Source organism: Ascaphus truei, chromosome 20, assembly GCF_040206685.1.
Source record: "Ascaphus truei isolate aAscTru1 chromosome 20, aAscTru1.hap1, whole genome shotgun sequence".
Classification (NCBI taxonomy): domain Eukaryota; kingdom Metazoa; phylum Chordata; class Amphibia; order Anura; family Ascaphidae; genus Ascaphus; species Ascaphus truei.
This window is the reverse complement of record NC_134502.1, coordinates 15,962,151-15,986,811: the sequence shown is the minus strand read 5'-3', so window position 1 is coordinate 15,986,811 and position 24,661 is coordinate 15,962,151. Positions and strand designations below refer to the sequence as shown.

Genomic DNA, 24,661 nt, shown 5'->3' with positions numbered 1-24,661 from the left:
ACACCCAGCAACAAATATATAAAAGCAACAGAGGCAATACTTTTTAATTAATATAAAAACATAAAAAATAGACAGCACCCAAATAAATGCTGAAGACAAGATGCAGGGTGCCAAAGGAACAAAGAGGACCCTAATTCCACAAAAATACTAACTAAAAACACAATAGGATGTTACAGATCTCACTGACATATAAAAGTATCAAACATAGAGATATGCCAAATGGAAAATTTAATCAGTCTTGGGTTGCAACCCCAGTATGAGCAGCAGGAGTGAGAGAGAAGGACGTTATCTTTCTGAGGACAAGGACGGTGGAATCACGCTTATCAAAAGCAGTATCCATCCTCTTGTTGCATTGGACTCTGTACATTTAGCCTTTGCTTGGGGTTTGCATATTTTTGGTGGGACGCAGAGTTTAGGGAAGTATCTTTAGTCCTTTTGGACCTCAGGGAATATGCCTGAGGAAGGGGTAATTAACCCAAAACAATGCCCCGCTATTGTCTCTCTTTTACCTTCCCCCCGCCCCCTATGTTCCCCTTGTGGTTTTCCTTGTCTTTCCCCCTTCCCCTGTGTTGTTCCCTTGTATCGCTTTATTTAGGGTAATTTTTTTACGGTTTTGCTACTTACATGTATGACATTGCTCCTTTTTGCTTAACTTGTGCTTCTTTAATTACATTTTCCATTTGGCATATCTCTACGTTTGATACTTTTTTTTATAAGTCAGTGAGTGCTGGAACATCCTATAGTGTTTCTACTTTTTAATTAATATACAAAGAGCTGAATGTAGAAATGGTTTATTGTATGAATAAGCATTCTGTTTTTACAGTTATTTGACCTTGTGAGTCCGACCTCTGTCTTTGCCCATGAGATGTTCTCTCGAGTTCATGTTGGGTTTGAACAATATGATGAAACATTTGGGCATAAACATGCAGACCAACAGAGCCCAGCTGGAAGACAGGATGGCGAAGACCTCCATGGCCACGGTGTACTTGCCGCGTGCACTGAGGGAGGCCGGGATATAGGACACCCAGACAATGAGGAAGGCCAGCATGCTGAAGGTGATGAATTTTGCCTCATTGAAGCTGTCAGGTAGCTGCCTGGCCAGGAAGGCAACAATAAAGCTAACAGTAGCAAGCATACCAAGATATCCTAGCATACACCAAAAGACTATGGGGGAACCCTCATTACACTCAATGATAATGACCCCAGATTTGGTTTGGGTGTTGTGTTCTGGGAAGGGAGGTGAGAATGAGAGCCAGAAGATGCAGAGAAAAGTTTGAATAAGGATGCAGAAAATGACAACAATATAAGAGACCCGATTGCTGGTCCACTTCCTCAGATTGCTACCAGGCTTGGTGGCCTTGAAGGCGATGACAACCATTATGGTTTTGGCCAAGATACATGAGACGCAAAGGGCAAAGACCATACCGAAAGCAACCTGGCGCAGAAGACACTTCTCAGTTTGGGGGTAACCAATGAAAGCTAAAGAGCAGAGGAAGCAGAGGGACAGGGAACACAGGAGAAGACAACTGAGGGTGTAGTTATTGGCTCTGACAATGGGAGTGGTTTTGAAGTGGATAAAAAGTCCAAACATGAAAACTGGGACTAAAGATGAGGAAACACTTGTAGCGGCCAAGGTGACACCCAATGGCTCATCATAGGAGAGGAATTCTCTGTACTTTGGGAGGCATGTGACCCTTTGAAGATTGGGCCACATATCCCACGGACATTTAGAGCAATGAATAGAGTCTGAAAAAGACAGAAAAAAATAAGTGTGATAATCTATCAAGCTATGTTCAGAATTTATGTTGTCTCTCTAGTTCTTCTTAGATCTTCTCACCTGTTTGGTTGGAGATCTCTCCTTGGGGACAGAGGACACATTCGAAGCAGCAGATCGGCTTCCCTCTCAATGCTGCCTTCCTGAAACCAGGGGGACAACTGCTACTGCAGAGAGAGAGAGGGACCTGGAGGATAATTTGGAACGATTAAGTGAATATGAGGAAGATATGACTGGGATACAGTACTATAAAACGGCCAAACTCTGTCCGGTCTGGTTGAGACAGATTGGATTATTGGGATATAACATGTTGTCACCAGCACTGAAAGTTGCATGTTGAGTAATTTTATCAAACCACAGTGGGACATAGATGACGTTTTGTAAGTAAATGAATGAGCGGGTACATTTCTGTCTAGGGTTTCCACCTATTAACCAATTCCACCAACTACATAGAACTCATCCTATTACTTCATATAATGTCTCCCCATAATCCCTCCTATTGCCCCATGTAGCCACCTCCTATGTCTCCAATTTCTCCATATAACCACTCCCTATAACTCCTATTACCCCACATATCCATTCCCTACAACTCATATTGCCCTAAATAATTGCTCCCTATACTCCTTCTATTGCCCCATATAACTGCTCCCTATAACCTCCTATTACCCCATATAACTGCTGTGACGGTAGGGGGTAACCAGGCTCTTCAATAAGAGGCCATTCTTCAGACCTATTTTGGTTACCCCTGATCTACGTACAAGGGTCCAAGAGAGTTAGCTCTTGGCCCAATAACATTGTATCATTCCAATATACTGTACTGTATGTATAAAAAGTATTTTTTGTGTTTTTCCCTTTCCGATCATGCAGTCAAGCAGGGAATGCTTGGGTATTAGTTTCAGGGGTGGGTTTGTGGAGGAACCGTTGACCGTGACTAAGAGGTTAGGGTCGGACGTTGTCGGTTCCCCCATGCCTGATTCCCGGATACATGTAGTCATATTATCCCGGCAATACCCCCCTTGAAAACGCAAGCGTGACTCACCACAAGGGCACCATGCTTCTGCACAGCCCAGAAAGGATAATGAGTTACAGAGATAAAACATATATTCCTGTAACTGAAGGAATCCCTAGGTTAAGGGGGGTACCCCAGCTAGTGCAAAGGTGACCCATAACCAGAGTAGGGTTTGAGGGTGACCCAACCATATATAAGGTTGAGGGGAGACTCTGAGCGTCCAGACTGAGTCCAAGATAAAGTGGAATAAGGCAGATAGAAATAAAACTACAGCATTTTTCCTGTTCTGTCCCCTGTACCCAGAGACTCAGAAGTGTATGAAAATATACGTTAATATAATATAATTTGCTTGTTACATCGGAACCGATGTCCAAACAGGCTACCCGAGCTAACACATATGTGCCGGTAAGTCTTCTGGAGATCGGAGTTCAAAGCAACCAAAAGATGCCCAGAGGTATGATTTGAGATTGCCAAGGAGAGAGGTGTCAGGCGTGCACATGTCTCCTGGCTATTTAGAATTTCCCACTGACCGAGCTATTCTAGCCGGCTTAGCTCTGATTGGTTGCCTGGGAAAGTTCCCATGTATTGATTAGCTGCTCAGTTTTGTGAATGAAAAATGAGAATACTATAAGAATCGATGAGCCAATCAGATTTGAGTTCTCCGGTTGTAAGACCTCGGGCGAGTATTTCAAAGTTGCAAATAGCAGAGCAACCAGCTTCGATTATGAGTTTTAAAAGCCTGCCCTCCAGAGACTAAGACCAGCTTTTTGCACCCAAGTTCTCAGAAATGATCATAGCGGACGCGGATGGGATTTTATAGCGATTTGAGTTACAGGGGATTTGGAGTAACTCGCGGTCAGGAGGGACCAAGTTATCAGAAGAGAGCATACCTGTGGCATATGGAATGTCATATCGATTTGAGTTCCAGGAGATTTCTGGTGTCACAGGAGACACGGCTATTTACACCATTTTACCAGGATCATTCATTGAGAAAAACAAGGTAATGAAATAAATTGTAATTTATTCGCATAAATTCGCATACACACAATGGAACACAAAATACAGATGAAAATACACACTTACTGGGAGTCTGGTGTTGAAAACTAGATTTTTCTAGTTGCAGGGAGCTCTAAATAAGGGTTTTACCCTGACCGGGACTTAGCCTGAAATCTCCTGGAACTCAAATCCACTGCTCCTTTCTCTTCTAAGAACTTGGACTTTCTTGACTGCGAATTACCACCAATCCTCTGGAACTTCAATCGGCATAAAATCCCAGCCGCGTCCGCTACGTTCGATTTTGAGAACTTGGTCGCTAAAGTTGGGATTTAGAATCTGGCAGGCAGGTTTTTCTGTCTTGAAATCGAAGCCGGTTGCTCTGCTTTTCGCGCAAGAGTAACTTTGAAAAACCCGCCCGTGCTCTTACAACAAGAAAACTCGAATCTGATTGGCTCACAGGTTCTTTATAGTATACTGAGTTTCATTCACAAAACTCAGCAGCCAATCATCGCGTGGGAAAATTCCCAGCAACCAATCAGAGCCGAGCCGGTAAGAAAAGCCGGGTCAGCAGGAAAAATGAAATAGCCAGAGACATGTGCAAGCCTGGCACCTCTCTCCATGGCTATTTAAATGCTACCTGCTGGGACAGTCTCCTCCATGTCTGGAAGAGCAAGTGGCATCCTAGATGACTGCCATTGTTCTCCGGACCTGGGTACTCAGCCCTTCCCCGCTAACAAAATGCTCTTCACACCTCTGGGCAACCTCTGGTTTCTTTGAACTCCGATGTCCAGCAGACTTACCTGTGCCTATGGGTTAGACTGGGCAGCCTGGGTGGACATCGGTTCCGAATGTAAAAGCCCATTACATTACATTAATAAAGTATAATTTTAATACACTTCCCTGAGTCTCTTGTTATAGAAAGTAGAACAGGAAAAATAGTTTTCTTTAATCCGTATCTCCCTTATCCCTCACTACACTTCACCTTAGACTCAGTTTGGACTCTGAGAGTTTCCCCTCACCCTTATATATGATTGGGGCACCAACAAAACCTATACTGGTTGTGGGTCACCTGGGCACTAGCTGAGGTACTCCCCTTAACCTAGGAATTCCCTCAGCTACAGGAATAGATGTTTCATCCCTGTGCCCCATTCACCTTTCTGGGCTGTGCTGAAGCAGAGTACCCTAGCGGTAAGTCGCGCTTGCGTTTTCAAATGGAAGTATTGCCGGGGCAATGTGCCTACATGAATCCGAGAATCAGGCATGATTCCTGGGTACATTTTTGGGGGATCTGACAACTCTGGACACCAACTACCTAGGCACATTCTGACAACGGTTCCTCCACAAAACCCCCCTTGAAACTAACCTAGCAATCCCTGCTTGATTCCATGCCCAGAAAGGGAAAAACACAAAAAATATGTTGATTACAGAGAGTAAAAGGGAAACATACAATGTTACTGGGCCCAAGAGTTAACTCTCTGGGACCCTTATACACAGATCAGGGGTTACCAAAACAGGCTTTACCTTTATTTGAGAGCCTGGTTACCCCCTACCGTCACATTGTGTCTAAACAAATTTTTGCCAAACAAATTACAATTTATTTAATTACCTTGTTTTGCTCAATGAATGATCCTGGTAAGAAGGTGTATTAATAACCTGGTCTCCCGTGACAGCCGCTCCCTATAACTCTTCCTATTACCAGTCCTTATACATGTACTGTATCTCCTCTCCATAGAAGTACCTTACCTCACTTCCACCTGACGCCCAATGCACGACACTGGCATTGATGGTGAAAACCTGTCCAATGGCAGTTGCGGTATCATAGCTGCCCACCTTGACCGGTTTTGTTCCACCCTCCGGGCTCGGTTGCCAGTTCACTATATCATACACCGCAGGTGGGTCCCCGTTCTCGTTAAAGAAGAGCTCCCTCCCATTGCTCGTTCTCATGCGCACCTTCTTCACATAGTGCAAGAGCTGCGGAGAGAGTTATGTTACATAGGCTCAGAGTTATTACAGACTATTATAGTTCTGTTATGTTACATAGGCTCAGAGTTATTACAGACAATGGGGCTCGTAAAGGAATGAGAACCAATGGAGTAATCAAAGGGAAACTCATGCAAAGCAGTGGGACTCTGCTGCCCAGAGGTACTGGTCATTTACTCCCAAACTTGGGTATGGTGTCAACATATTATTTTCTTCCATATAACTGGCCCATATAACGCCTCCTTTTGCTCCATATAACTGCTCCCTATAGATTTTCTTATTGCTCCATAAAACCCCTCCCTATAACATCTCCTTTTACTCCATATAACCCCTCCCTATCACTCATCTTATTTCCCCATATTACAGTACATCTCCCTAAAACTCCTCCCATTGCCTTATATAACCCCTCCATTTAACTCCTACCATTGCCCCTTAAAACCCCTCCCTATAACTCCTCCTATTGCTCCATTAAAACTGCTCACTATGGTTGTAGATCCTCGGAAGCCCGTAAAATATTTTATGTTACATTAAGTTTATGAGGCGTTCCCTCTAACAATGCATATCCCATACAGTAGGTCAGTTTTGGTTACCGTCATAAATTATAGCAAATAGTGGCATTACTCATAACCTTGACACTGAAATAGGTCGGTTATAGGGTTTGGATAAGTGTAAGACCACAGTTAGGTATGATTTAATAATCATATTGTTATTTACTATATTATTTCCCTCTTCTATCTTCTCTTTATTTACTCTAATGAATTAACTATTGAAAACTGGAGAGAAGTAACCCCACCTTGGGTGAGGACAGGCTTTACACCATGTTATTTAAAGTTAACGCAAAGCAGTGCTATCTTCACCGGGCATTAAGCCTATATGCAAACGAGGAACCAAATGATCATTGTTTTTGCATATATTTAGCTTTTTAGAGGCCTGTTAAAAGCGGGGAAAATAATAGATATTATCTAATAATGTAACATCACTTTAGTAGCCCAGATTTAATGTAGCTCTCAGTTTCTACCCCTATAACTCTTCCTATTACTTCAATGCTATGCTCTGTATCTTGACCAGTGAAGTACAAAGTCCTAGATGCCATATTGGTGGGCTGGAGAAATGGAGATTGGTTGCAGGCTTTGATACCATTGAGGAAACCAACAATAGATTTCTTCAGCGATTAAATCATAAAGTACAGAGTTTACAAAACCCCATACTGTACGTTTTTTCTTCAAGTGTTATCTGGCAGCACAATTAGAAGGAAACATATATATCCTGAGGTGATGAGGAGGGTGGATGTGGAGTGGTGAGAATATATAGTACAGGCATACCCCGCTTTAAGTACACTCACTTTAAGTACACTCACGAGTAAGTACATATCGCCCAATAGGCAAACGGCAGCTCGCGCATGCGCCTGTCAGCATGTCCTTAACAGCAATACCGGCTCCCTACCTATACCGAAGCTGTGCGCAAGCGGGGAGACTATAGAGCCTGTTACAAATGCGTTATTTACATCAGTTATGCACGTATATATCAATTGCAGTACAGTACATGCATCGATAAGTGGGAAAAGGTAGTGCTTCACTTTAAGTACATTTTCGCTTTACATACATGCTCCGGTCCCATTGCATACGTTAATGCGGGGTATGCCTGTATATTTTTCCTTTTATCGGTGCTGCCACAGTACACTCAGAGAAGAAACCTACAATGTTTTGGTAAACTCTGCACACTGTAATCTCATCTCTAATGTTGATCCATCAAAAGGTGTCTAATATTTCTTTTTTACTGTATTGGGCTACAGTATACTCTAGTTTTGCGATTTGTTAAAGATTTCTACCTGCCATGGTTGGAAATTCCAAATATTTGAGCATCTTCCATGTGAGAATGGCCCTTCTCCTTCACGGCAGTCGGTCAAATCTTTCAAAGCTTTGGCTACCACACGGACTGCAGTATAGATATTGTAGGTTGACCTTAAGTCAGAGACATCATTGTAGATGTTCTGGATGTTTTCTAGATTTTCTGCTCCCGTACACTCTTTTATTGAAGTCCCTGATGAGCCTGTTATGTTTTTCTGGTCCAGGAACTTGCAGCTGAAAGCTTCCTCCCAGAATATTTTCACCCACTCTGTTCCTGTAGACATGAATGGGTGGATGCTGTTGAGGAACTCTTTAAACTCTGGGATAGTTCCGCTGGGGAGGGCAAAGCCAAATGTTCCAGAAAGAAGTCCTGAGTATTTATCCACTGATAAGACAGTGGAGGTAGCCCAAGCTTCACTGGCCAACAATATCTTCCCTGTCACCTTCTGTCTCAACATCTCATCCAGAATAAAGGGTAAATCAAAATCAGTGGAGAAGATGATCACAGCCTTGGCCGTTGACTCTTTGAGGACCCGGGCAATCTGTGGAGCATTGCGGTCAGGCTGATTTATCATTATGTTCTCCGTGAAGGCCACACAAGCTCCGGCCTTAAGTATCTCTCTACTGGTGACCTGGATGCCCTGTTGCCCATAATCATTATCAATAGCAACCAGTCCCACCCAGGTCCAGCCGAAGTGCAACACCAGCTGGGCCAGTCCCTGGGACTGGAAGGCGTCACTGGGGACAGTTCTGAAGAAGGAGGGGAACTGTGTCCGGTCGCTCAGGAGGGAGCTGGTTGAGTAGAAGCTGATCTGTTAAGGAAGATGCCGGAGAGGTTGTTGAACAAAACAGAATCCAAATTGGTTTCAGGATTTTTGGGCCTAAATGTTATAGTCTCCTAGATGCCAAACTGGAACAAAAATAGTGCAGCATAACAACAGTACCACTTTTATCAAAGAGAAAACTTCCAATTGATTTCAACGATTATCCTTCACTCTTTTTAACAAATAAACCTGGCACTTGTGCGAAAAACAATAACAATCTGACCATATATCAATGTCCAGATAGGTGTTCCTGTGATCATAAAACAATGTCCAGTTTGATACTCCTGTGATCTTAAATCAGGTCACTTGGGCAGTTATATAGCATGAAAGACAAAAGCAAAAAGACACATACAGTATATGGTCAGATTGTTATTGTTTTTCGCACAGGCGCCAGGTTTATTTGTTATTTGTCCTTATCTGTAAGTACTAGTCAGATTTTTCTACTAGGCAGCCTGGCTCATATATATGGTTTTTTTATTTATCACTAATCACTGATATTTCACTAAATAGTATTTAAGTTTAAGCGCTTATATCACTTTATTTTTTCTGTCTTCACTCTTTTTGGCGCTTGCTTTACAACAGTTTGGCATTGGACAGACCATTAAAATGTATTACTGCATTAAATATCATGGTAAATATTGCATTAGGCTTAACACAATGCATTTTGTTAAGCCTAATGCAATATTTACCATGAGATTTAATGCAGTGATAAATTTCAAAGGTCTGTCCAATGCCAAACTGTTGTAAACAACCGGTGCAATAATGTCTGTTACCGCTATGTACATCATGTGATCTTCCAACATGTGCCTGAAACCTTATTGACTGGTTTCTTTTTTCCTTGTGTTGATGAAATCTGCCAGGTCTGAGGACACATTATTCTCAATGCCTAGGAGATCAGGGTCCCACACCGCAATTACCAAGCGGAAAATAAAGGGGCAATCCCTGCAAGGACAAAAGTGAACTAATTCCCCTGACAAGTTTGCATAGTACTTTTTATCAAAAGTCTTGCATTGCATGTATTTGTCAAAATATGTTAAGATCATAAATGGTCAATATTTTCTTTTGTTCCACTGACAATTTTTTTTTTCAAACTTAATTTTTTTATTGAGTAGTAAGGCGAAAATATACAGAAATACAATGGTTAAATAAGTAATCAGGGGGAGGGGGGTTGGATACAAAAATAAAAAGGGGAGGGTGGGGCTAGGAGTTGGAACAGCAAGTTGGCAGGACTTTAGAAACATAATACTCATCAACATAACATACTTTGCTTTTTTCTGGGGCAGCCTCTTTATCTCCCATGGGGTCTGTCTCTAAGAAAATCGGGGTGGTGAGACGGAACGTACATTTTGTGAGGTAGACTATAGTGATGGGGTGGGGGAGGCAATTAGATATACCCTTTAGTGGTGGTATAGGGATGGTTTTGCCAAATTACAAACTGAGACCTTAAAACTACATTTTGACTGTCTATAAACATTATCCAGGGTAGACATACCTTCTGGTAAATATCGAATGTATCATTTAGAAAGCTAGTGAGTTTTTCCATCGTACATACGAACCATAACTTGTTTCTAATTAGCGGGATTGAAGGTATTTTATCTTGTTTCCAAAGACCTGCTAGAGCGCACCGTGCTGCTGTGATAATATGAGTTTCCACTGATAATTTTAATAGGATTAATAATTTTTTTTTTTTTTACTATAATCTGACAAATTTAAGTTTTTTTAATTATGTTTTGTAAAGTAAGACTTGGGAGGGGTGTGATTTCCTCTAACAGCTCTCTTTTGAGCAATGTCCATGTGGGTTCAGCAAGTGCATCTATAGCCAGAAACAATATCCCCAACTTCCCTATCTTTACTGACTCTCTGATAAGGACATGTCGGGATAGGAAGAAAAAACTTGGTTGACAAACACTCCCCCCATTCAGGGACCCCTAAGAAATTCAACTGGCAGACTATATGGAATTACACGTGTAATACACAGGCAGACTTTGTGGAATTACACCTGAAATACAAAGGTAGACTGTGTGGAATTGCACGTGTAATACACTGGCAGACTATATGGAATTACACAAGTAATACACTGGCAGACAACAATTTATGGAATTAGACGTGTAATACACTGCAGACTGTGTAATTACACGTGTAATACAGTGGCAGACTATGTGAAATGACACATGTAAGACACTGGCAGACTATGTGGAATTACACATGTAATACACAGGCAGACTACAGTATGTGGAATGCTCAAGATCCAATGATTTTTTTCAGTACCATGGACAGCAAACTCAACCTTACAGTACCTGTGGGTATCGGTACAGCCCCAGGATCTGAGCCATCAGAATGGTGTATGTAGAGATAGAGTGGCCGACAACAGCTGCCAAGGGGACACCGTGATGGCACCTGTAATTGGGCACAGGTGGCCCGTGCCCAGTCAGCACTTGAAGGGTTCCTTCTATTGCCCTCTGTAGCACAGCGCAGGAGTCATAGATATGGAGGCCCAAGGTGATGTTGGGTAGAAGCTCAATGTCCCTGTTGATCTCCTTCACGGCAAACCGCATGGCCTGGACACGCTGGTAATTCTCGAAACGGAACCTAGATGTTAGGGTGGGGGTTGGAAAATCTGATGAGGCAATTTAACCCTCAGGATATTTTGAGGATCAAACCATGAGTCAAATATTAAAGAGTGAAGAATGGGGTGTATAGATCATTTATGACATGATACTAAAGTGTGAAGAAAAAAGTATGTGCACTCATAATAACAAGGAGATCTGCCATGGGTGCACAGGAATTACCCATTGAATGGAATAACTGTGAAAATAAAACATACTCTGATGGACTTAGTAATCAATAAAGTACATTTATTTTAAGAGTAGTGACGTTTTAGCCATGATAAAGGTCCATGTTAGTACTGAAACGTTAATCCTAATAAAATAAATGTACTTTATTGATTACCACTCACTGGAGTGCTGCTCTCTGTGATATGTATTCACAATGACAGTAAAGGGTGCATGGAGGCAGAGTAAGGTGTGTCAGTACTAGAATAGCAGGGAGGGTGGTGCACAGCAGGATTGAGGATAGCAAAATGGGCTCCGTTTTACAGACAAATATTTATACATAACACTGGCCATTTAATCCATTAAACAAACCGTTGACATTAGGTCACTTTGTCCCTTTGTTTCACTGACATTTTAACCTATTAAACACGCCCCTTTCATTAGGTCACTTTGCTCCTACGTGGGACTGACCTTTTAACCCATTAAACACGTCCCTGTCATTAGGTCACTTTGCTCCTACGTGGGACTGACCCTTTAACCATTAAACACTTCCAGTTATTAGGTCACATCCCTCTCTTTGCTCCTGCGTGGGTCTGACACTTTAACCCAGGCCTGCACAACATACGGCCCGTGGGCCGCATGCGGCCCACCTGGCCTCTTTGTGCGGCCCGCGATGACTCCGGCCGGGCACCAGTTAATTATATAAATTTAAAAAAAAGTTAAAAAAAATGGTGGCAATTCCCCGCGGTCCCGGCGCGCATGCGTAGGGCCCACTCCTCCCCCTGCACCCTCCCCCCTGCTCCCTCCCCCCGCTCCCAACGTGGGATGGAGGGGGAAGTAACAAGCAAGCTCCTCTGTGGCCGCTCCCCCCCCCTGCTCCCAACGTGGGGCGGTAGGGGAAGTAACAGCCAGCTCCTCCTGCGGCCTGCTTCCCAGCGCTTCCCTCCACGGCCAGCTTCCCGCGTCCCCCCGAGCTCACCTCCTGTGGCCCCCCCCGAGCTCACCTCCCGCATCCCACCCTCCGAGCCCCCCTTCCCGAGCCCACGCCCCCATGCCCAACTCTCGTCCCAGGCAGCTGCCGCAGGGATATCGGGGGCAGGAGGGGAAAGCGTCCGGCGGCAAGCTGCACCCACCCGGTTAAGGTAAGTCACTGTCACCCACCCAGTCACTGTCACCCAGTCACTGTCACCCTGTCACCCAGTCACTGTCACCAACCCAGTCACTGTCACCCTCCCAGTCATTGTCACCCAGTCACTGTCACCTTGTCACCCAGTCACTGTCACCCTGTCACTGTCACCCTGTCCCTGTCACCCTATCACCCACTCACTGTCACACTGTCACCTGGTCACTCTCTCCCACCCAGTCACTGTCACCCACCCAGTCATTGTCACCCAGTCACTGTCACCCTGTCACCCAGTCACTGTCACCCTGTCACTGTCACCCTGTCACCCTGTCACCCAGTCACTGTCACCCTGTCACTGTCACCCTGTCACCCAGTCACTGTCACCCAGTCACTGTCACCCAGTCACTGTAACCCTGTCACCCAGTCACTGTCACCCTGTAAACCAGTCACTGTCACCCAGTCACTGTCACCCTGTCACTGTCACCCACCAAGGCACTGTCACCCTGTCACTATCACCCACCCACCCAGTCACTGTCACCCTGTCACCCAGTCACTGTCACCCTGTCACTGTCACCCACCCAGTCACTGTCACCCTGTCACTGTCACGCACCCACCCAGTCCCTGTCACCCTGTCACCCAGTCACTGTCACCCTGTCACACAGTCACTGTCACCCAGTCACTGTCACCCAGTCACCAAGTCACTGTCACCCAGTCACCCTGTCACCCAGTCACTGTCACCCAGTCACTGTCACCCAGTCACCCAGTCACTGTCACCCAGTGCTGCTCTCTGTGATATATATTCACAATGACAGTAAAGGGTGCATGGAGGCAGAGTAAGGTGTGTCAGTACTAGAATAGCAGGGAGGGTGGTGCACAGCAGGATTGAGCATAGCAAAATGGGCTCCGTTTTACAGACAAATATTTATAAATAAGACTGGCCATTTAATCCATTAAACAAACCGTTGACATTAGATCACTTTGTCCCTTTGTTTCACTGACATTTTAACCTATTAAACACGTCGCTTTCATTAGGTCACTTTGCTCCTACGTGGGACTGACCCGTTAACCATTAAACACTTCCAGCTATTAGGTCACTTTGCTCCTACGTGGGACTGATCCCAGTCACTGTCTCCAGTCACTGTCACCCAGTCACTGTCTGCCAGTCACTGTCTCTCACCCAGTCACTGTCTCCAGTCACTGTCACCCTGTCACTGTCTGCCAGTCACTGTCTCTCACCCAGTCACTGTCTCCCACCCAGTCACTGTCACCCACCCAGTCACTGTCAACCCGCCATTCACCCACCCACCGCCATTCATCCACCCATCATCATTCACCCACCAACCGCCATTCACCCACCGCTATTCACCCACCGCCATTCACCCACCGCCATTCACCCACGCACCACCATTCACCCTCCCATCACCATTCACCCACCCACCATCATTCACCCAACTGTCATTCACCCACCCAGTCACTGTCATTCACCCACCAACCCACTCACTAACCCACCCAGGCAGGCAGTCACATGTCTTAAGTTGAAAATATACAAAATAAACAGGTTGCATTGTAATGTTTTTTTCTGTATCACAATAACAAAATAGTTAAGTAAAAGTTGCGCACTAAAATATATTTTTTCATGGTAGGTGAGCTATGGGCTCGGGGTGGGGGGTGTGCTATGGGTACAGGGAGGGGGGGTGCGCTATGGGTTCGGGGAGGGGGGCCCTGCTCCTTTCATTTGTCCCGGGCCCCATGATTTCTGTTGGCGGCCCTGTGGGTGATGTGAGGTGCAGGGGGGGAGGGTGATGGGAGATGCAGGGGGGTGATTGGAAGTGCATGGGGGGTCATTGGAGGTGCATGGGTGGGTGATTTGAGGTGCATGGGGGGATTTGAGGTGCAGGGGGGTGATTTGAGGTGCAGGGGGGGTCATTGGAGGTGAAAGGGGGTGATTTGAGGTGCATGGGGGTGATTTGAGGTGCAAGGGGGGTGATTTGAGGTGTATGGGGGGTGATTTGAAGTTTATGGGGGGTGATTTGAGGTGCATGGGGGTAATTTGAGGTACAAGGGGGGGTTGATTTGAGGTGCAAGGGGGGTGATATTAGGTGCAAGGGGGTGATTTGAGGTGCAAGGTGGTCATTGGAGGTGCAAGGGGGGTGATTTGAGGTGTATGGGGGGTGATTTGGGGTACAAGGGGGGTGATTTTAGTTGCAAAGGGGGTGATTTGAGGTGCAAGGGGGAGAGTGATGGGAGGTGCAAGGGGAGAGAGTGATGTGAGGTGCAAGGGGGAGAGCGATGTGAGGTGCAGGGGGTGTGTGTTGTGTGTGCTGTGTAGGGGGGTATTGTGTGTTTGATGTGGAGGGGGAGTATTATGTGTGTGTTTGAGGGGGAGAGATAGGGGTATGAGAGATAGATGGGGAGTATCGCAAAGGTTGATAGTGAGGGGTTCTGGGGGAGATAGGAGGATGATGATGAAGGTTGCTGGGGGAGAGAGGAGGAGGAGGAGGAGGAAGAGGAAGAGGAAGAGGAGGAGGAGGAGGAGGAGGAAGAGGAAGAGGAGGAGGAGGAGGAGGAGGAGGAGGAAGAGGAGGAGGAGGAGGAGGAGGAGGAGGATGATGATGATGATGATGATGATGTGATGATTTTACCCGTGCGGCCCAATTTTTTTTTCCTTGGAGCAGTTCGGCCCTTCTCACTTTACGAGTTGTGCAGGCCTGCTTTAACCCATTAAAAATGTCCCTGTCATTAGGTCATTTTGCTTGCATGTGTCGCTGACCACTTTAAAGATGACATCAACATCATCTTTGGGGCCAAAAGGGGGACATGGCCCATATTTGGTGGTCATGTCCGGAGATTCAGAGGTACTGGACAATGATCCAGAAGCTTCTATAAGAACCTATGGGGCTTCTTTTCCCCCTGGACCCCTTGACCTTCGTGCTGAGCAAACCTATAGATGACCTGCCCCCCCACCCCCCCCTGAGTAGACTAGTATCAGCTATCCTAACCGCAGCCAGATGCTCAATAGCAGCGGCGTGGAAACACACCAAAGCCCCAGCGAGAAACACGGTGTTGAGAAGAATAGACGAGGTCATTGCCATGGATAAACTTACAGCAATGCTCAATAAAACAATGCCACATTTTCGGAATACCTGGGACCCCAGGAGCGGCCCGCTAGGACTAGGCCTGCATTAGGCCGTCCTCATACTGATGGAAAGGGAGGAAGAAAACAGAGTTCCCCCATCCTCCCCCCACCCCCCACCCCCAGTATGTCTTCCCTCCCTCCCCCCCTTAGACCTTCCCCCCCCCCCCCCCTCCACACCAACTGAAAAATACCCACTTTGGGACATGTTGTTTAAATCAGTTGAAAATTCATGTCATGTGCCTATGACATTGTCGTTATCATTTGGATGTATGTTGTTCTCAATAAAAAAAGTGATATAAAAAAAGATGACATCAACAATTGTTTTATCAATAAATACATCTTACGTTTTGCATATGGCCGGAGTGGGTTTCTCTGTGAAGCTAATTTTGGGGTATATTGTGTAAACATGAATGTTTAATATCCCACCGATTACGATGTCTCCGGCCTCCACAATCCCCCTGAGTTCGGTGTTATTGAGGCTGCACCCCAGCGTGAATGGGGTAGTGTAGAATACCACAAGGTGCCATATTGTCCTATAGGAAAATGACAGCATTTTCTGACATCACAAAACTGTAGGGTCATGAATGTGATGTCTCCGGGAATTGCACAGGATAAACGCTGGCCTTGGGAAAAGGAGACACTCGTCATTCACTTATTTCAAAGCTCTGTTCCTTTATTTAGTTAATGAAGCATCCTCTTGCAATGCTCAACCTCTCAGACCTGAAGGGTTCTGAGGCAGGATGTAAGTTCCGTGTGTTATATGAATAGCAGAAGAGGCTGCAGTTTAGGATGGAGGTGCAGTGACAGGGTTGTTTATGTGAGGGAGGTGGTCAGTAGAGGAATAGCAGAGAGAGGTCCATGGCCGGATGGGGGTGCAGTGACAGAGATGTGTGTGTGTGATGGGTCAGTACAGGAATTGCAGACTGGGCTGCAGGTTAGTTTGGAAGAGACAGATATGTGTATGCAGGTGTGTGTGTTACATGAATAGCAGAAGAGGCTGCAGTTCAGGATGGAGGTGCAGTGACATGGCTGTGTATGTGTGTGATGGTCACCACAGGAATAGCAGAGGTGCTGCAGGGCCAGAAGGAGGTCAGTGACAGAGGTGTGTGTGTGTGTGTGTGTGTGTGTGTGTGTGTGTGTGTGTGTGTGTGTGTGTGTGTGTGTGTGTGTGTGTGTGTGTGTGTGTGTGTGTGAAGGCTCAGTACAGAAATAGCAGACTGGGCTGCAGGGTAGACTGGAGGTGACAGAGGTGTATGTGTGTGTGTTTTCTGAGATCCATCATAGCTTCAGGTGCAGTGAGAGGAGTAGGAGTAAGGCTGCTGCATAGAGCAGCTAAAGGGAAGGAAAGTTTGTTTCCTGAGAGAGAAGAAACTACAGGCATAAGTAAAGTAAGGAAACAGAAGAGAAAATTAGTAGAGAGCAGAGCGAAGCAAGTGGATGAGAACATGAGCAGTGAGTCAGAGAAAGGCACCTATGTCTGTACTGTAGGTGAGATACCCGAGAGCCCCAATCCCCAGGCACAGGGGCTTAGCAGCTCTCTGGAGAGAAGACCAGTGCTCTGTCCTAGAGAGGAGAGGGAGGACAGGAGAGTACGTAACTCTCACATTGTTCTACGGTTCAGAGATTACTCCTCTTCCAAACACACCCCCCTGAGACCAGCAGAGCAGGCATGGGGTCTGAGTATAGAGAGAAGCAGGTAACAGCAGCTCACACAGTTACAGACAAAATAACCAGAAGAAGAGGTGAGAACATGTGTAGCACTGAAACAGCAAAAATACATTTGCCGTCTGTGCAACTGTACTAATTCAATCCATCTACAGAGTTACAGCATTCAGCCTCATTAGAACAGCCTGGCAGGGACCTCTGTTCCCCCCTCCCAGGATATTATCAGGAATTACAACAGTACCATCTGAGGTTCTATGCTTAACTAAACAATAGAGATCAGGAAACTATATTGTTGCTATTTGTGGTTACTTTTGTTGCATACGTACTGCACCAGAGACCATACTGTATCAGATAAGTATCTGAAGAAATCCTGGCAACCTGTTCCTCTTATGTGTCAAAATAGAGCAGCTAACTAAAGATACTATTAATTGTATCACTTTCACACTGACAACCTAGGTAGGGACCATTATCCCCTTACAGTGTGATATGAGACTTAAGATCTGAGTGCGAGGTGGTTTGGGTTTTCATTAACCATTAACTGTGATTCAAAAAAACTCAACTTCTCTGTCCCTCTGCCCTCCCCTTTCATGACTTCGCTGGCCTTGCAGCCAGCGACGTCACCCAAAACCAAATTACAACTCTTGCAAATGGTGACGGCAGCAGGTGACGTCATTGGTCGCGTCGCCGTCACTATAAGGCCTCGGTCCCGCTGCGCTCGTTGGCGCGGGCGGCAATGTAGCGAGTTCCCCACCAGCAGGGGAATCCTCGCGAGCCGGTCCCGGTCCCCACTGGCGGCACAGCTGACTACACGCTGTCGCGCGTCAGCCGCTGGAGACACCAGAGAATGGTGTTTTCTAGCTTTGACGCGTGACGTGTGTGGCTGTGAGCCAATGGGGAGGGGAGGCTGCGGGAGGAGGAGAGGCTTGGGGGAGCAGGGAGGAGTGTGGAGTGAAAGTAGGTGAGTGCCTTTCTCTGTGTGTGTGTGTCTGTGTGTGTGCGTGCCTGTCTGTGTGTGTATGTGTGTGCCCGAGTGCGTGAGTGCCTGCCTCTGTCTGTGTGTGTGTGTGTGTGTGTGTATAAGTGCGTGAGTGCCTGCCTGTGTGTGCGCGCGTGTGTGTATGAGTGCGTGAGTGCCTGCCTGTGTGTGTGTGTGTGTGTATGTATGTATGTATGAGTGCCTGCGTGTGTGTGTGTTTAATACTTACCGAAGCTCCAGCCCGAGTCCGTGGAGGGAGGGGGGGGAGAGTAGCGGGTCCCTCCGCTCAAGCCACGCCCCCCCTCCCTGTCAAACCGCCCACCACCCGCCCACCTCCCGCTCCGGCTCCCGCTCCCTACAGACCGCATATCGCGGTCTGTGTATCTCAGCGCACCGCCTGTCAGCAGTGCGGGTGCGCTGACTCTGGGAGCGGGGCCTTAGCCTAAGGGTGGCCTAAGGCCCATCAGTTACTCCGAGGTAGATTATTATGCCATAGCATCCTTACATTTAAAGAAAACTCCTGGATCAGATGGACTAACTGCAGAGTTTTATAAATGCTTCAAGGATATTTTAGTGCCAATCCTTGCTCAGCTTTACAAAATATTTTACTTTTCCAAGAACTAGGAAACTTCCCAGCAGGAATCTTTAGTAGTAGTATTATATAAAAAGGATAACAAACATGAATGAAAGAATTGGAGACATGTAGCGTTATTAACTATTGACTACAAGATTTTAGCTAAGATTTTTTTTGCTAGGTTGAGTTGTGTGTCAGATACAGTACACTGGTTAGTGAGTGGCAGGGCTGTGCAGTGAAAGGAAGAAAGATATGTAATAACCTGTTATTTTTAAGAGATACTTGAGTACATCAGTATGCAGGACAGAATGGAGAAGAAGTGACCGCTGTGTGTGTATGGGTGGGAGTGTAGTCAGTACAAGAATAGCAGAGGAGGTGCAGGGCAGGAAGGAGGTCTAGTGACAGCTGTGTGTGTGAGGGCTCAGTAAAGGAATAGCAGAGAGGGCTGCAGGACAGGATGGAGGTGCAGTGACAGAGATGTGTGTGTGTGTGTGGGGAGGGGGGGTCAGTAAAAGAATAGCAGAGAGGGCTGCAGGGCAGGATGGAGGTGCAGTGGCAGAGATGTGTGTGTGTGTTGGGGGGAAGAGGGGTCAGTAAAAGAATAGCATAGATTTGTGCAGAATGGAGGTGCAGTGACAGAGCTGTGTGAGTGGGGGTGTAGTCAGTACAGGAATAGTAGTAAGTGCAGCAGTGTACGGTGGAGGTATAGTGGCAGAGCTATGTGAGTGGGAGTGTAGTCAGTACAGGGACAGCAAATGAGGTGCAGGGCAGGATAGCGGTGAAGTGATAGAGCTGTGTGTGTGAGGGGGGAGATAACGTAGTCAGTACAGGAATAGCCAAGAAGGTGCAGGGCAGGGTGGAGATTTAGTGACAGAGGTGTGTGTACAGTATGTTGTCAGTAAAAGAATAGCAGAGAGGGGTGGCAGTGCAGAATGGAGGTGTAGTGACAAGAGCTGTTTGTGTGGGGGTGTAGATACACCTTTTTGGGAAATAGGGGGATGAGGGGGGGGGGTAATGAAGGAAAGATAATACCCCTGCTCAACTAAGTTCCATGTAGGATTGAGAAGTGTAGTGGTTACAGTGCTAGGCATAGAAATATACTAATAATCTACAGAAAAGAAATGTCAAAACCAATGGTGAAGAATACCACACATTAATCAATTGTTGTGTATAGACAGAGGTATTTTTTTTAGCAACAGACAGTATTACTCTGAGTTCGCTATATCTTTGAGTCACTATAGAAAAGTTGATTGGTTGCGATTTTGAGGTCAGTGTCTGTGAACACCACATAAGCAGTTAGCCTTTAGCAGCCAGCACATGTATCCCGGTATACATAAGACTGGGAACCATGGCAAGGTAATGGAACTCAGTACATACTACTGTATACTATTAAATGCCTAAAACAATCACTTGAAAGTTGTGAATGTAGTCAGTACAGGAATAGAAGAGAAGGTGCAGGACAGGATGGAGGTGCAGTGACAGAGCTGTGTGTGTGTGTGTGTGTGTGCGTGTGGGGGTGGGTGGTGTTGTAGTCAGTACAGCAATACTAGAGGAGGTGCAGGACAGGATTGAGGTGCAGTGACAGAGCTGTGTGTGTGTGTGGGGGGGGTGGGGGGGGGGGGTGTTGTAGTCAGTACAGCAATACTAGAGGAGGTGCAGGACAGGATTGAGGTGCAGTGACAGAGCTGGGTGTGCGGTGACAGGATACACTCACCTCTTCTGCCTCAGTCTCATACCGTTTCTATTTAAAAGCCCTTTTTTATACAGGAGTAGAATTTGCTGTTAGGGAATTTCAATTCCCCTAGAGAATAAATAAGCAGTAATCCCTCCCACTGCTGGAATAAACAGCATTACAGTGCAGAACATACTGTAACATGCAGAGAAAATACATTGCTACCTCTGCAGTGCTGAAAGGGTTCTAGGCAATTTTTTTAATGAGATAATTTTATGTGTAGCTTTGGGACTACTTGTGTGAGAATAACAAATTCCCAGCGAGGCAACGGACTTTGGAAACCTTCTGCCTTGTCTAGTTTTTATGCTCTGATAAATTGTTTAATTATCTGAACTATGTGAATTTAATATGGAAACTAAAAAAATTGAAGCTTATATTAGGAGGAGGCTGGCACTGCTGCTGCTCGTGCTGTGCATAATGGTCATGGTGTAGAAGTGTGTGTGAGGGGAGTCCTTTTTCATTTTTTATATATTAATACAAAATACAATTATTCACAAGTACACACAATATTTACAGAAAAACCATCCTGAGAATCACATCAACATTACATTTGATCTTGCAGAGATTCCCTTCCAAAGAAATCTAAATGCATCTCTCCAACTTCCCAGATCCCCTCAGTTATATACTCGTTATATCTGATAAACAAATACCACAAAGTGGTCAAGCAAGTTTCCTGCAAAAAGAAAATCTAATTATTAAAGTCCCTTAAAATAGAAAAGGCTTCAGTCCGTGTCTTTTTTGTCTTAATACTATTCACATTAATAGTTGCCACTTTCAGCAGAGAGGGGCACTTTAGCATATTTAGTGAATCAATCACAGCCATTTTTTTTCTTTTTATTAATAGTTTTCTTTTTGACCATTTTCTTTCTCCCCGGGGGACTCTCTGATGGCAGAATTATTTTTTTTGATGGTCCGGCCATCTCAATAGCTTGAATAAATCCAGACAGTTGCGGGGTCTGACGGTCTGAAATATCGGGGTCTGCGTCATCCATCTTTTCCCCCCAACGCTTTTCTTTAATACAGTGATTCTCAAACTTTTTTTGTTTGGAGGAACCCTTGAAGTACTTCGAAAAATCTCGGGGAACCCCTATCTGGCTGACACATATTAGGTTCGACAGGGGTCAGTCACAACATTTGACACCTCACGAGCCACCTCTATCTCCCACAATCTGTCCATGAATTTCTCTCCCATCCGTCTCACTAACTCTCCCCCCCTCCCGCCTCGCATGTATTTATCCCTTGCGTCTCACTCTTACTCCCTCTTTTCCTCACTCACTCACTCCCTCTCTCCCACCCCCCTCTCTTCTCTCACTCGTCCTTACCTTGCGTCAATTACCCCACTCTCTCTCAATCCACCCTACAAAATACATACCAAAAAAAGCCCACCCCCTGGGGGGGGGGGGTTCTGTTGTCCGTAGAAGGAACCCCTTAGACTGCTTCAAGGAGCCCCAGGGAACCCTGGTTGGAAATCACTGCTTTAATATCTCATGTGTATTGTGTAGGAAGCTCTCTTCTGGGACAGTTTCTTTACCTTCCGTTGCTGAAATTTTCATTCCAAATGAACTTATTTGGGCAGTCTTGTTTTTCCTTTTATTGTTTACCATTCATCATTGTCATCTTTGCGATGCTCAACGCCATCTTAGTGAGATATCACCTTCCTCAGTAGAATTCTCTGTGTCTGGTGCAACACTTTGATCACCTCTTTGTTCTTCATCTGACTCTCTTTGGGCCGGAGGTGCATATTTCAGACCCAAAGACCCCAAAATGTTTTCTACAGGTGTAAGTTTGAAACTTTCTGATGACTCTGCTTTATTCTCTTTATCATTATGAGATGTTGTACTCTGTACACTTTACATTTCCCTCTGTCTATAATGGTTGTGCTCGGCTTCTGGACAATCTTTAAAGGAATGACCACATTTATAGCACAGGTTGCAGACTATATCCTTGTCACACTCAGAGCTGTGATGACCAATTGAATCACATAAAGTGCATCTGATTTTATCACATGCTGAGCTTAAGTGCCTGGGGGAAACACATTTAAAACACTTTTTAGGCTGTCCCAAATAAACCATCGCCCGCGGTCCCTTTCAATATATATGGAGTTTGGAAGGTGACATGCCACGCTGTGTGTGTACCTGAGTTTAACTTTAAACTTGAAGCCCCCATTCCAGAAACCTTCAGCATCCATGTTTTCACTGGCCCAGACTGAACATCACACCGTCTTTGTAGCCAAAAATATATATATTCTACCGCTACAGCCTCAATATCAAAGATAATATTCACTTCCACTGTCACAGGGCGAGATACCTGGATAACTTTAAAAGATTCCCATTCTGGATTATCTCTCACCTCCTTGTAATGAAACCAGAACTTTTCTAGCCCTTCTGGAGTCTTAAAGCTTACTTCATAGTTTCTGCAATTAGGGGCATGCAATAATGCATAAACATAACTGGCTTGGAAGCATAGAGAAGCTTTAATTAATAATTTCCAATAACAAATCTGTCCGGTACATGCTCCATATCCCCACAATAAGGCAGTCTGACTACGTATCTGCACTTTCTGGCAACTTCAAATCAGATACTGTATACTGTAGTGCCGATGTGTATTCTAAAACAAATCTGGGGCAACCACCAACAAGACCCAGGTACATGCTGGTTACATGCTGGGTACATACTGCAACATTTTAGTGACATTTCTGCAGACAGACTAATGGCCCATCGGATTAACAGAGGGGGTCCCTGGCAGTCCCATTCAAACTGAATTTTATAGTTCCTATTTTAGGAACTTTAGTTCATAGTTCCTGTTTTAGGAACTCCCATCTCTTGTGCCTTAAAAGCTTCTGTGATGGTAGGGGTAGCCAGCCTCACATAATAAAGGCGAAGCCAGTCTGGCTGCCCCAATATCATGTGTAATGGTCACCTCTGTGAGGCTTATTTTGGCCAGTGTATGATATGTTTTGTGTAACCGCTTCAAGAAAAGAGCTAATTACTGTCTGACGTCTGGAAGGGGGAAAACTGTATAAAATGGGGACCGGGGATTGTACAATAAAGAAAAACACTTGTTTTCCCAATGTTAGAGTATAGCATGTTCCTGTAGACGGACGTTCACAGAGGTACACAATGGGAGGCTTTATAAGGTGAAATTATAATAGGCTTTATTGTGCCTTTTCCTTTTCATCAGGAAAGTATCCAAACACAGGGGGGGGGGGGACAAAGCTTCTAACCACTTGGGAGTATTTCTAGTGAACTCCTATGCAATTAATTCACATCTCCGTTAGTTAATCAATTCTCCCAACCCCAAACACATAGCATGCAATAAGCAGACATAAGCAGTCTTTTAAGAATGAAAGTCTTATCTGTTCCTTGTGGTTTGGAGGGGAAATCTTCACTGTCCCTGCTTCAGCTCCCTTGTCTCCAGGGTTGGTCAGCATACAGGTTTAGAAGTTTTCCCTGTGTCTTGAAAGCAGCTCTGCTATCTTTTGGCAGAGCTCAAGACAAGTGTGTCTCCAAGTTCAGCTCAGGTGTCAGCTAAAGAGTTCTTACTTCCTGGTTCAAAGGCAGGCTTTTTGTAAACAATCTAATCAGGCAGGTGGTGTTTAGTAATTAACTACCACACTGCTAGATTAAAGGCACATTACTGAACAGGGATAAGTCCCCTGTTACAGTTCCCAATGCAGTTTTTCCACAAGCTAGTATTGTAATTTATGTTATTAGCATTTATCTGCAGGCATTTACAGTAATTCACTTAGCTGAGCTGCCTGCAGAGAAATGCCAGGTCCTGACAAAGGGCTGGGGTAGGCTAAGTGCTGGGTCAAATGATAAGAGGGGAAGGGCTGAGTATCAGGTCCGGGGAATGGCTCTGAGCAGGGTAGAGCTTTTGTTCTCTGCAGACTCTGAGGAGCTTACCTAGCGGGAGGTACAACACTTGCCAAGGGAACCTTTTGCCAGGTCTGAGCCCCGTAGACATGATTCCCATTGCCAAGTTTGAATTCCATGCTCTCCAGCAGCTATGTCATCCAGGGGAGGTCCTGATTGCCAAAGCTGTCTCCCTTCTCCCATTGGTGCAGACGGGCGAGCCCCCATCCTCTGATTGGCTGCACCATCATGATCCGCGCTATAATTGGTTGGCTGCTCCTGCTTCATGTTAAGTATAGTCAGTGGGGGCTATGTAAGGAGTGTGGCTAGATCACAGAACCAGACAAGTTTGAGAGATGATCACAGATACGGCTGGCAGGAGATTTGAAAGTGCTCAGTG

At 45.4% G+C, this 24,661-nt stretch overlaps 1 protein-coding gene across 1 annotated transcript; it reads right to left on the bottom strand.

Moving 5' to 3' along the window:
* Nucleotides 1-779: 779 nt before the first annotated feature.
* LOC142470943 (extracellular calcium-sensing receptor-like) lies at nucleotides 780-24,401 on the bottom strand. Its single transcript, XM_075577749.1, has 10 exons — nucleotides 24,313-24,401; nucleotides 22,757-22,820; nucleotides 22,183-22,304; nucleotides 16,958-17,023; nucleotides 15,805-15,993; nucleotides 10,728-11,019; nucleotides 7,588-8,418; nucleotides 5,523-5,750; nucleotides 1,838-1,961; nucleotides 780-1,746 (listed from the first exon to the last, which is right to left on the bottom strand). The coding sequence occupies exons 1-10, from the start codon at nucleotides 24,399-24,401 to the stop codon at nucleotides 824-826; spliced, it is 2,928 nt and encodes a 975-aa protein (XP_075433864.1). The 3' UTR covers nucleotides 780-823.
* Nucleotides 24,402-24,661: the final 260 nt, after the last annotated feature.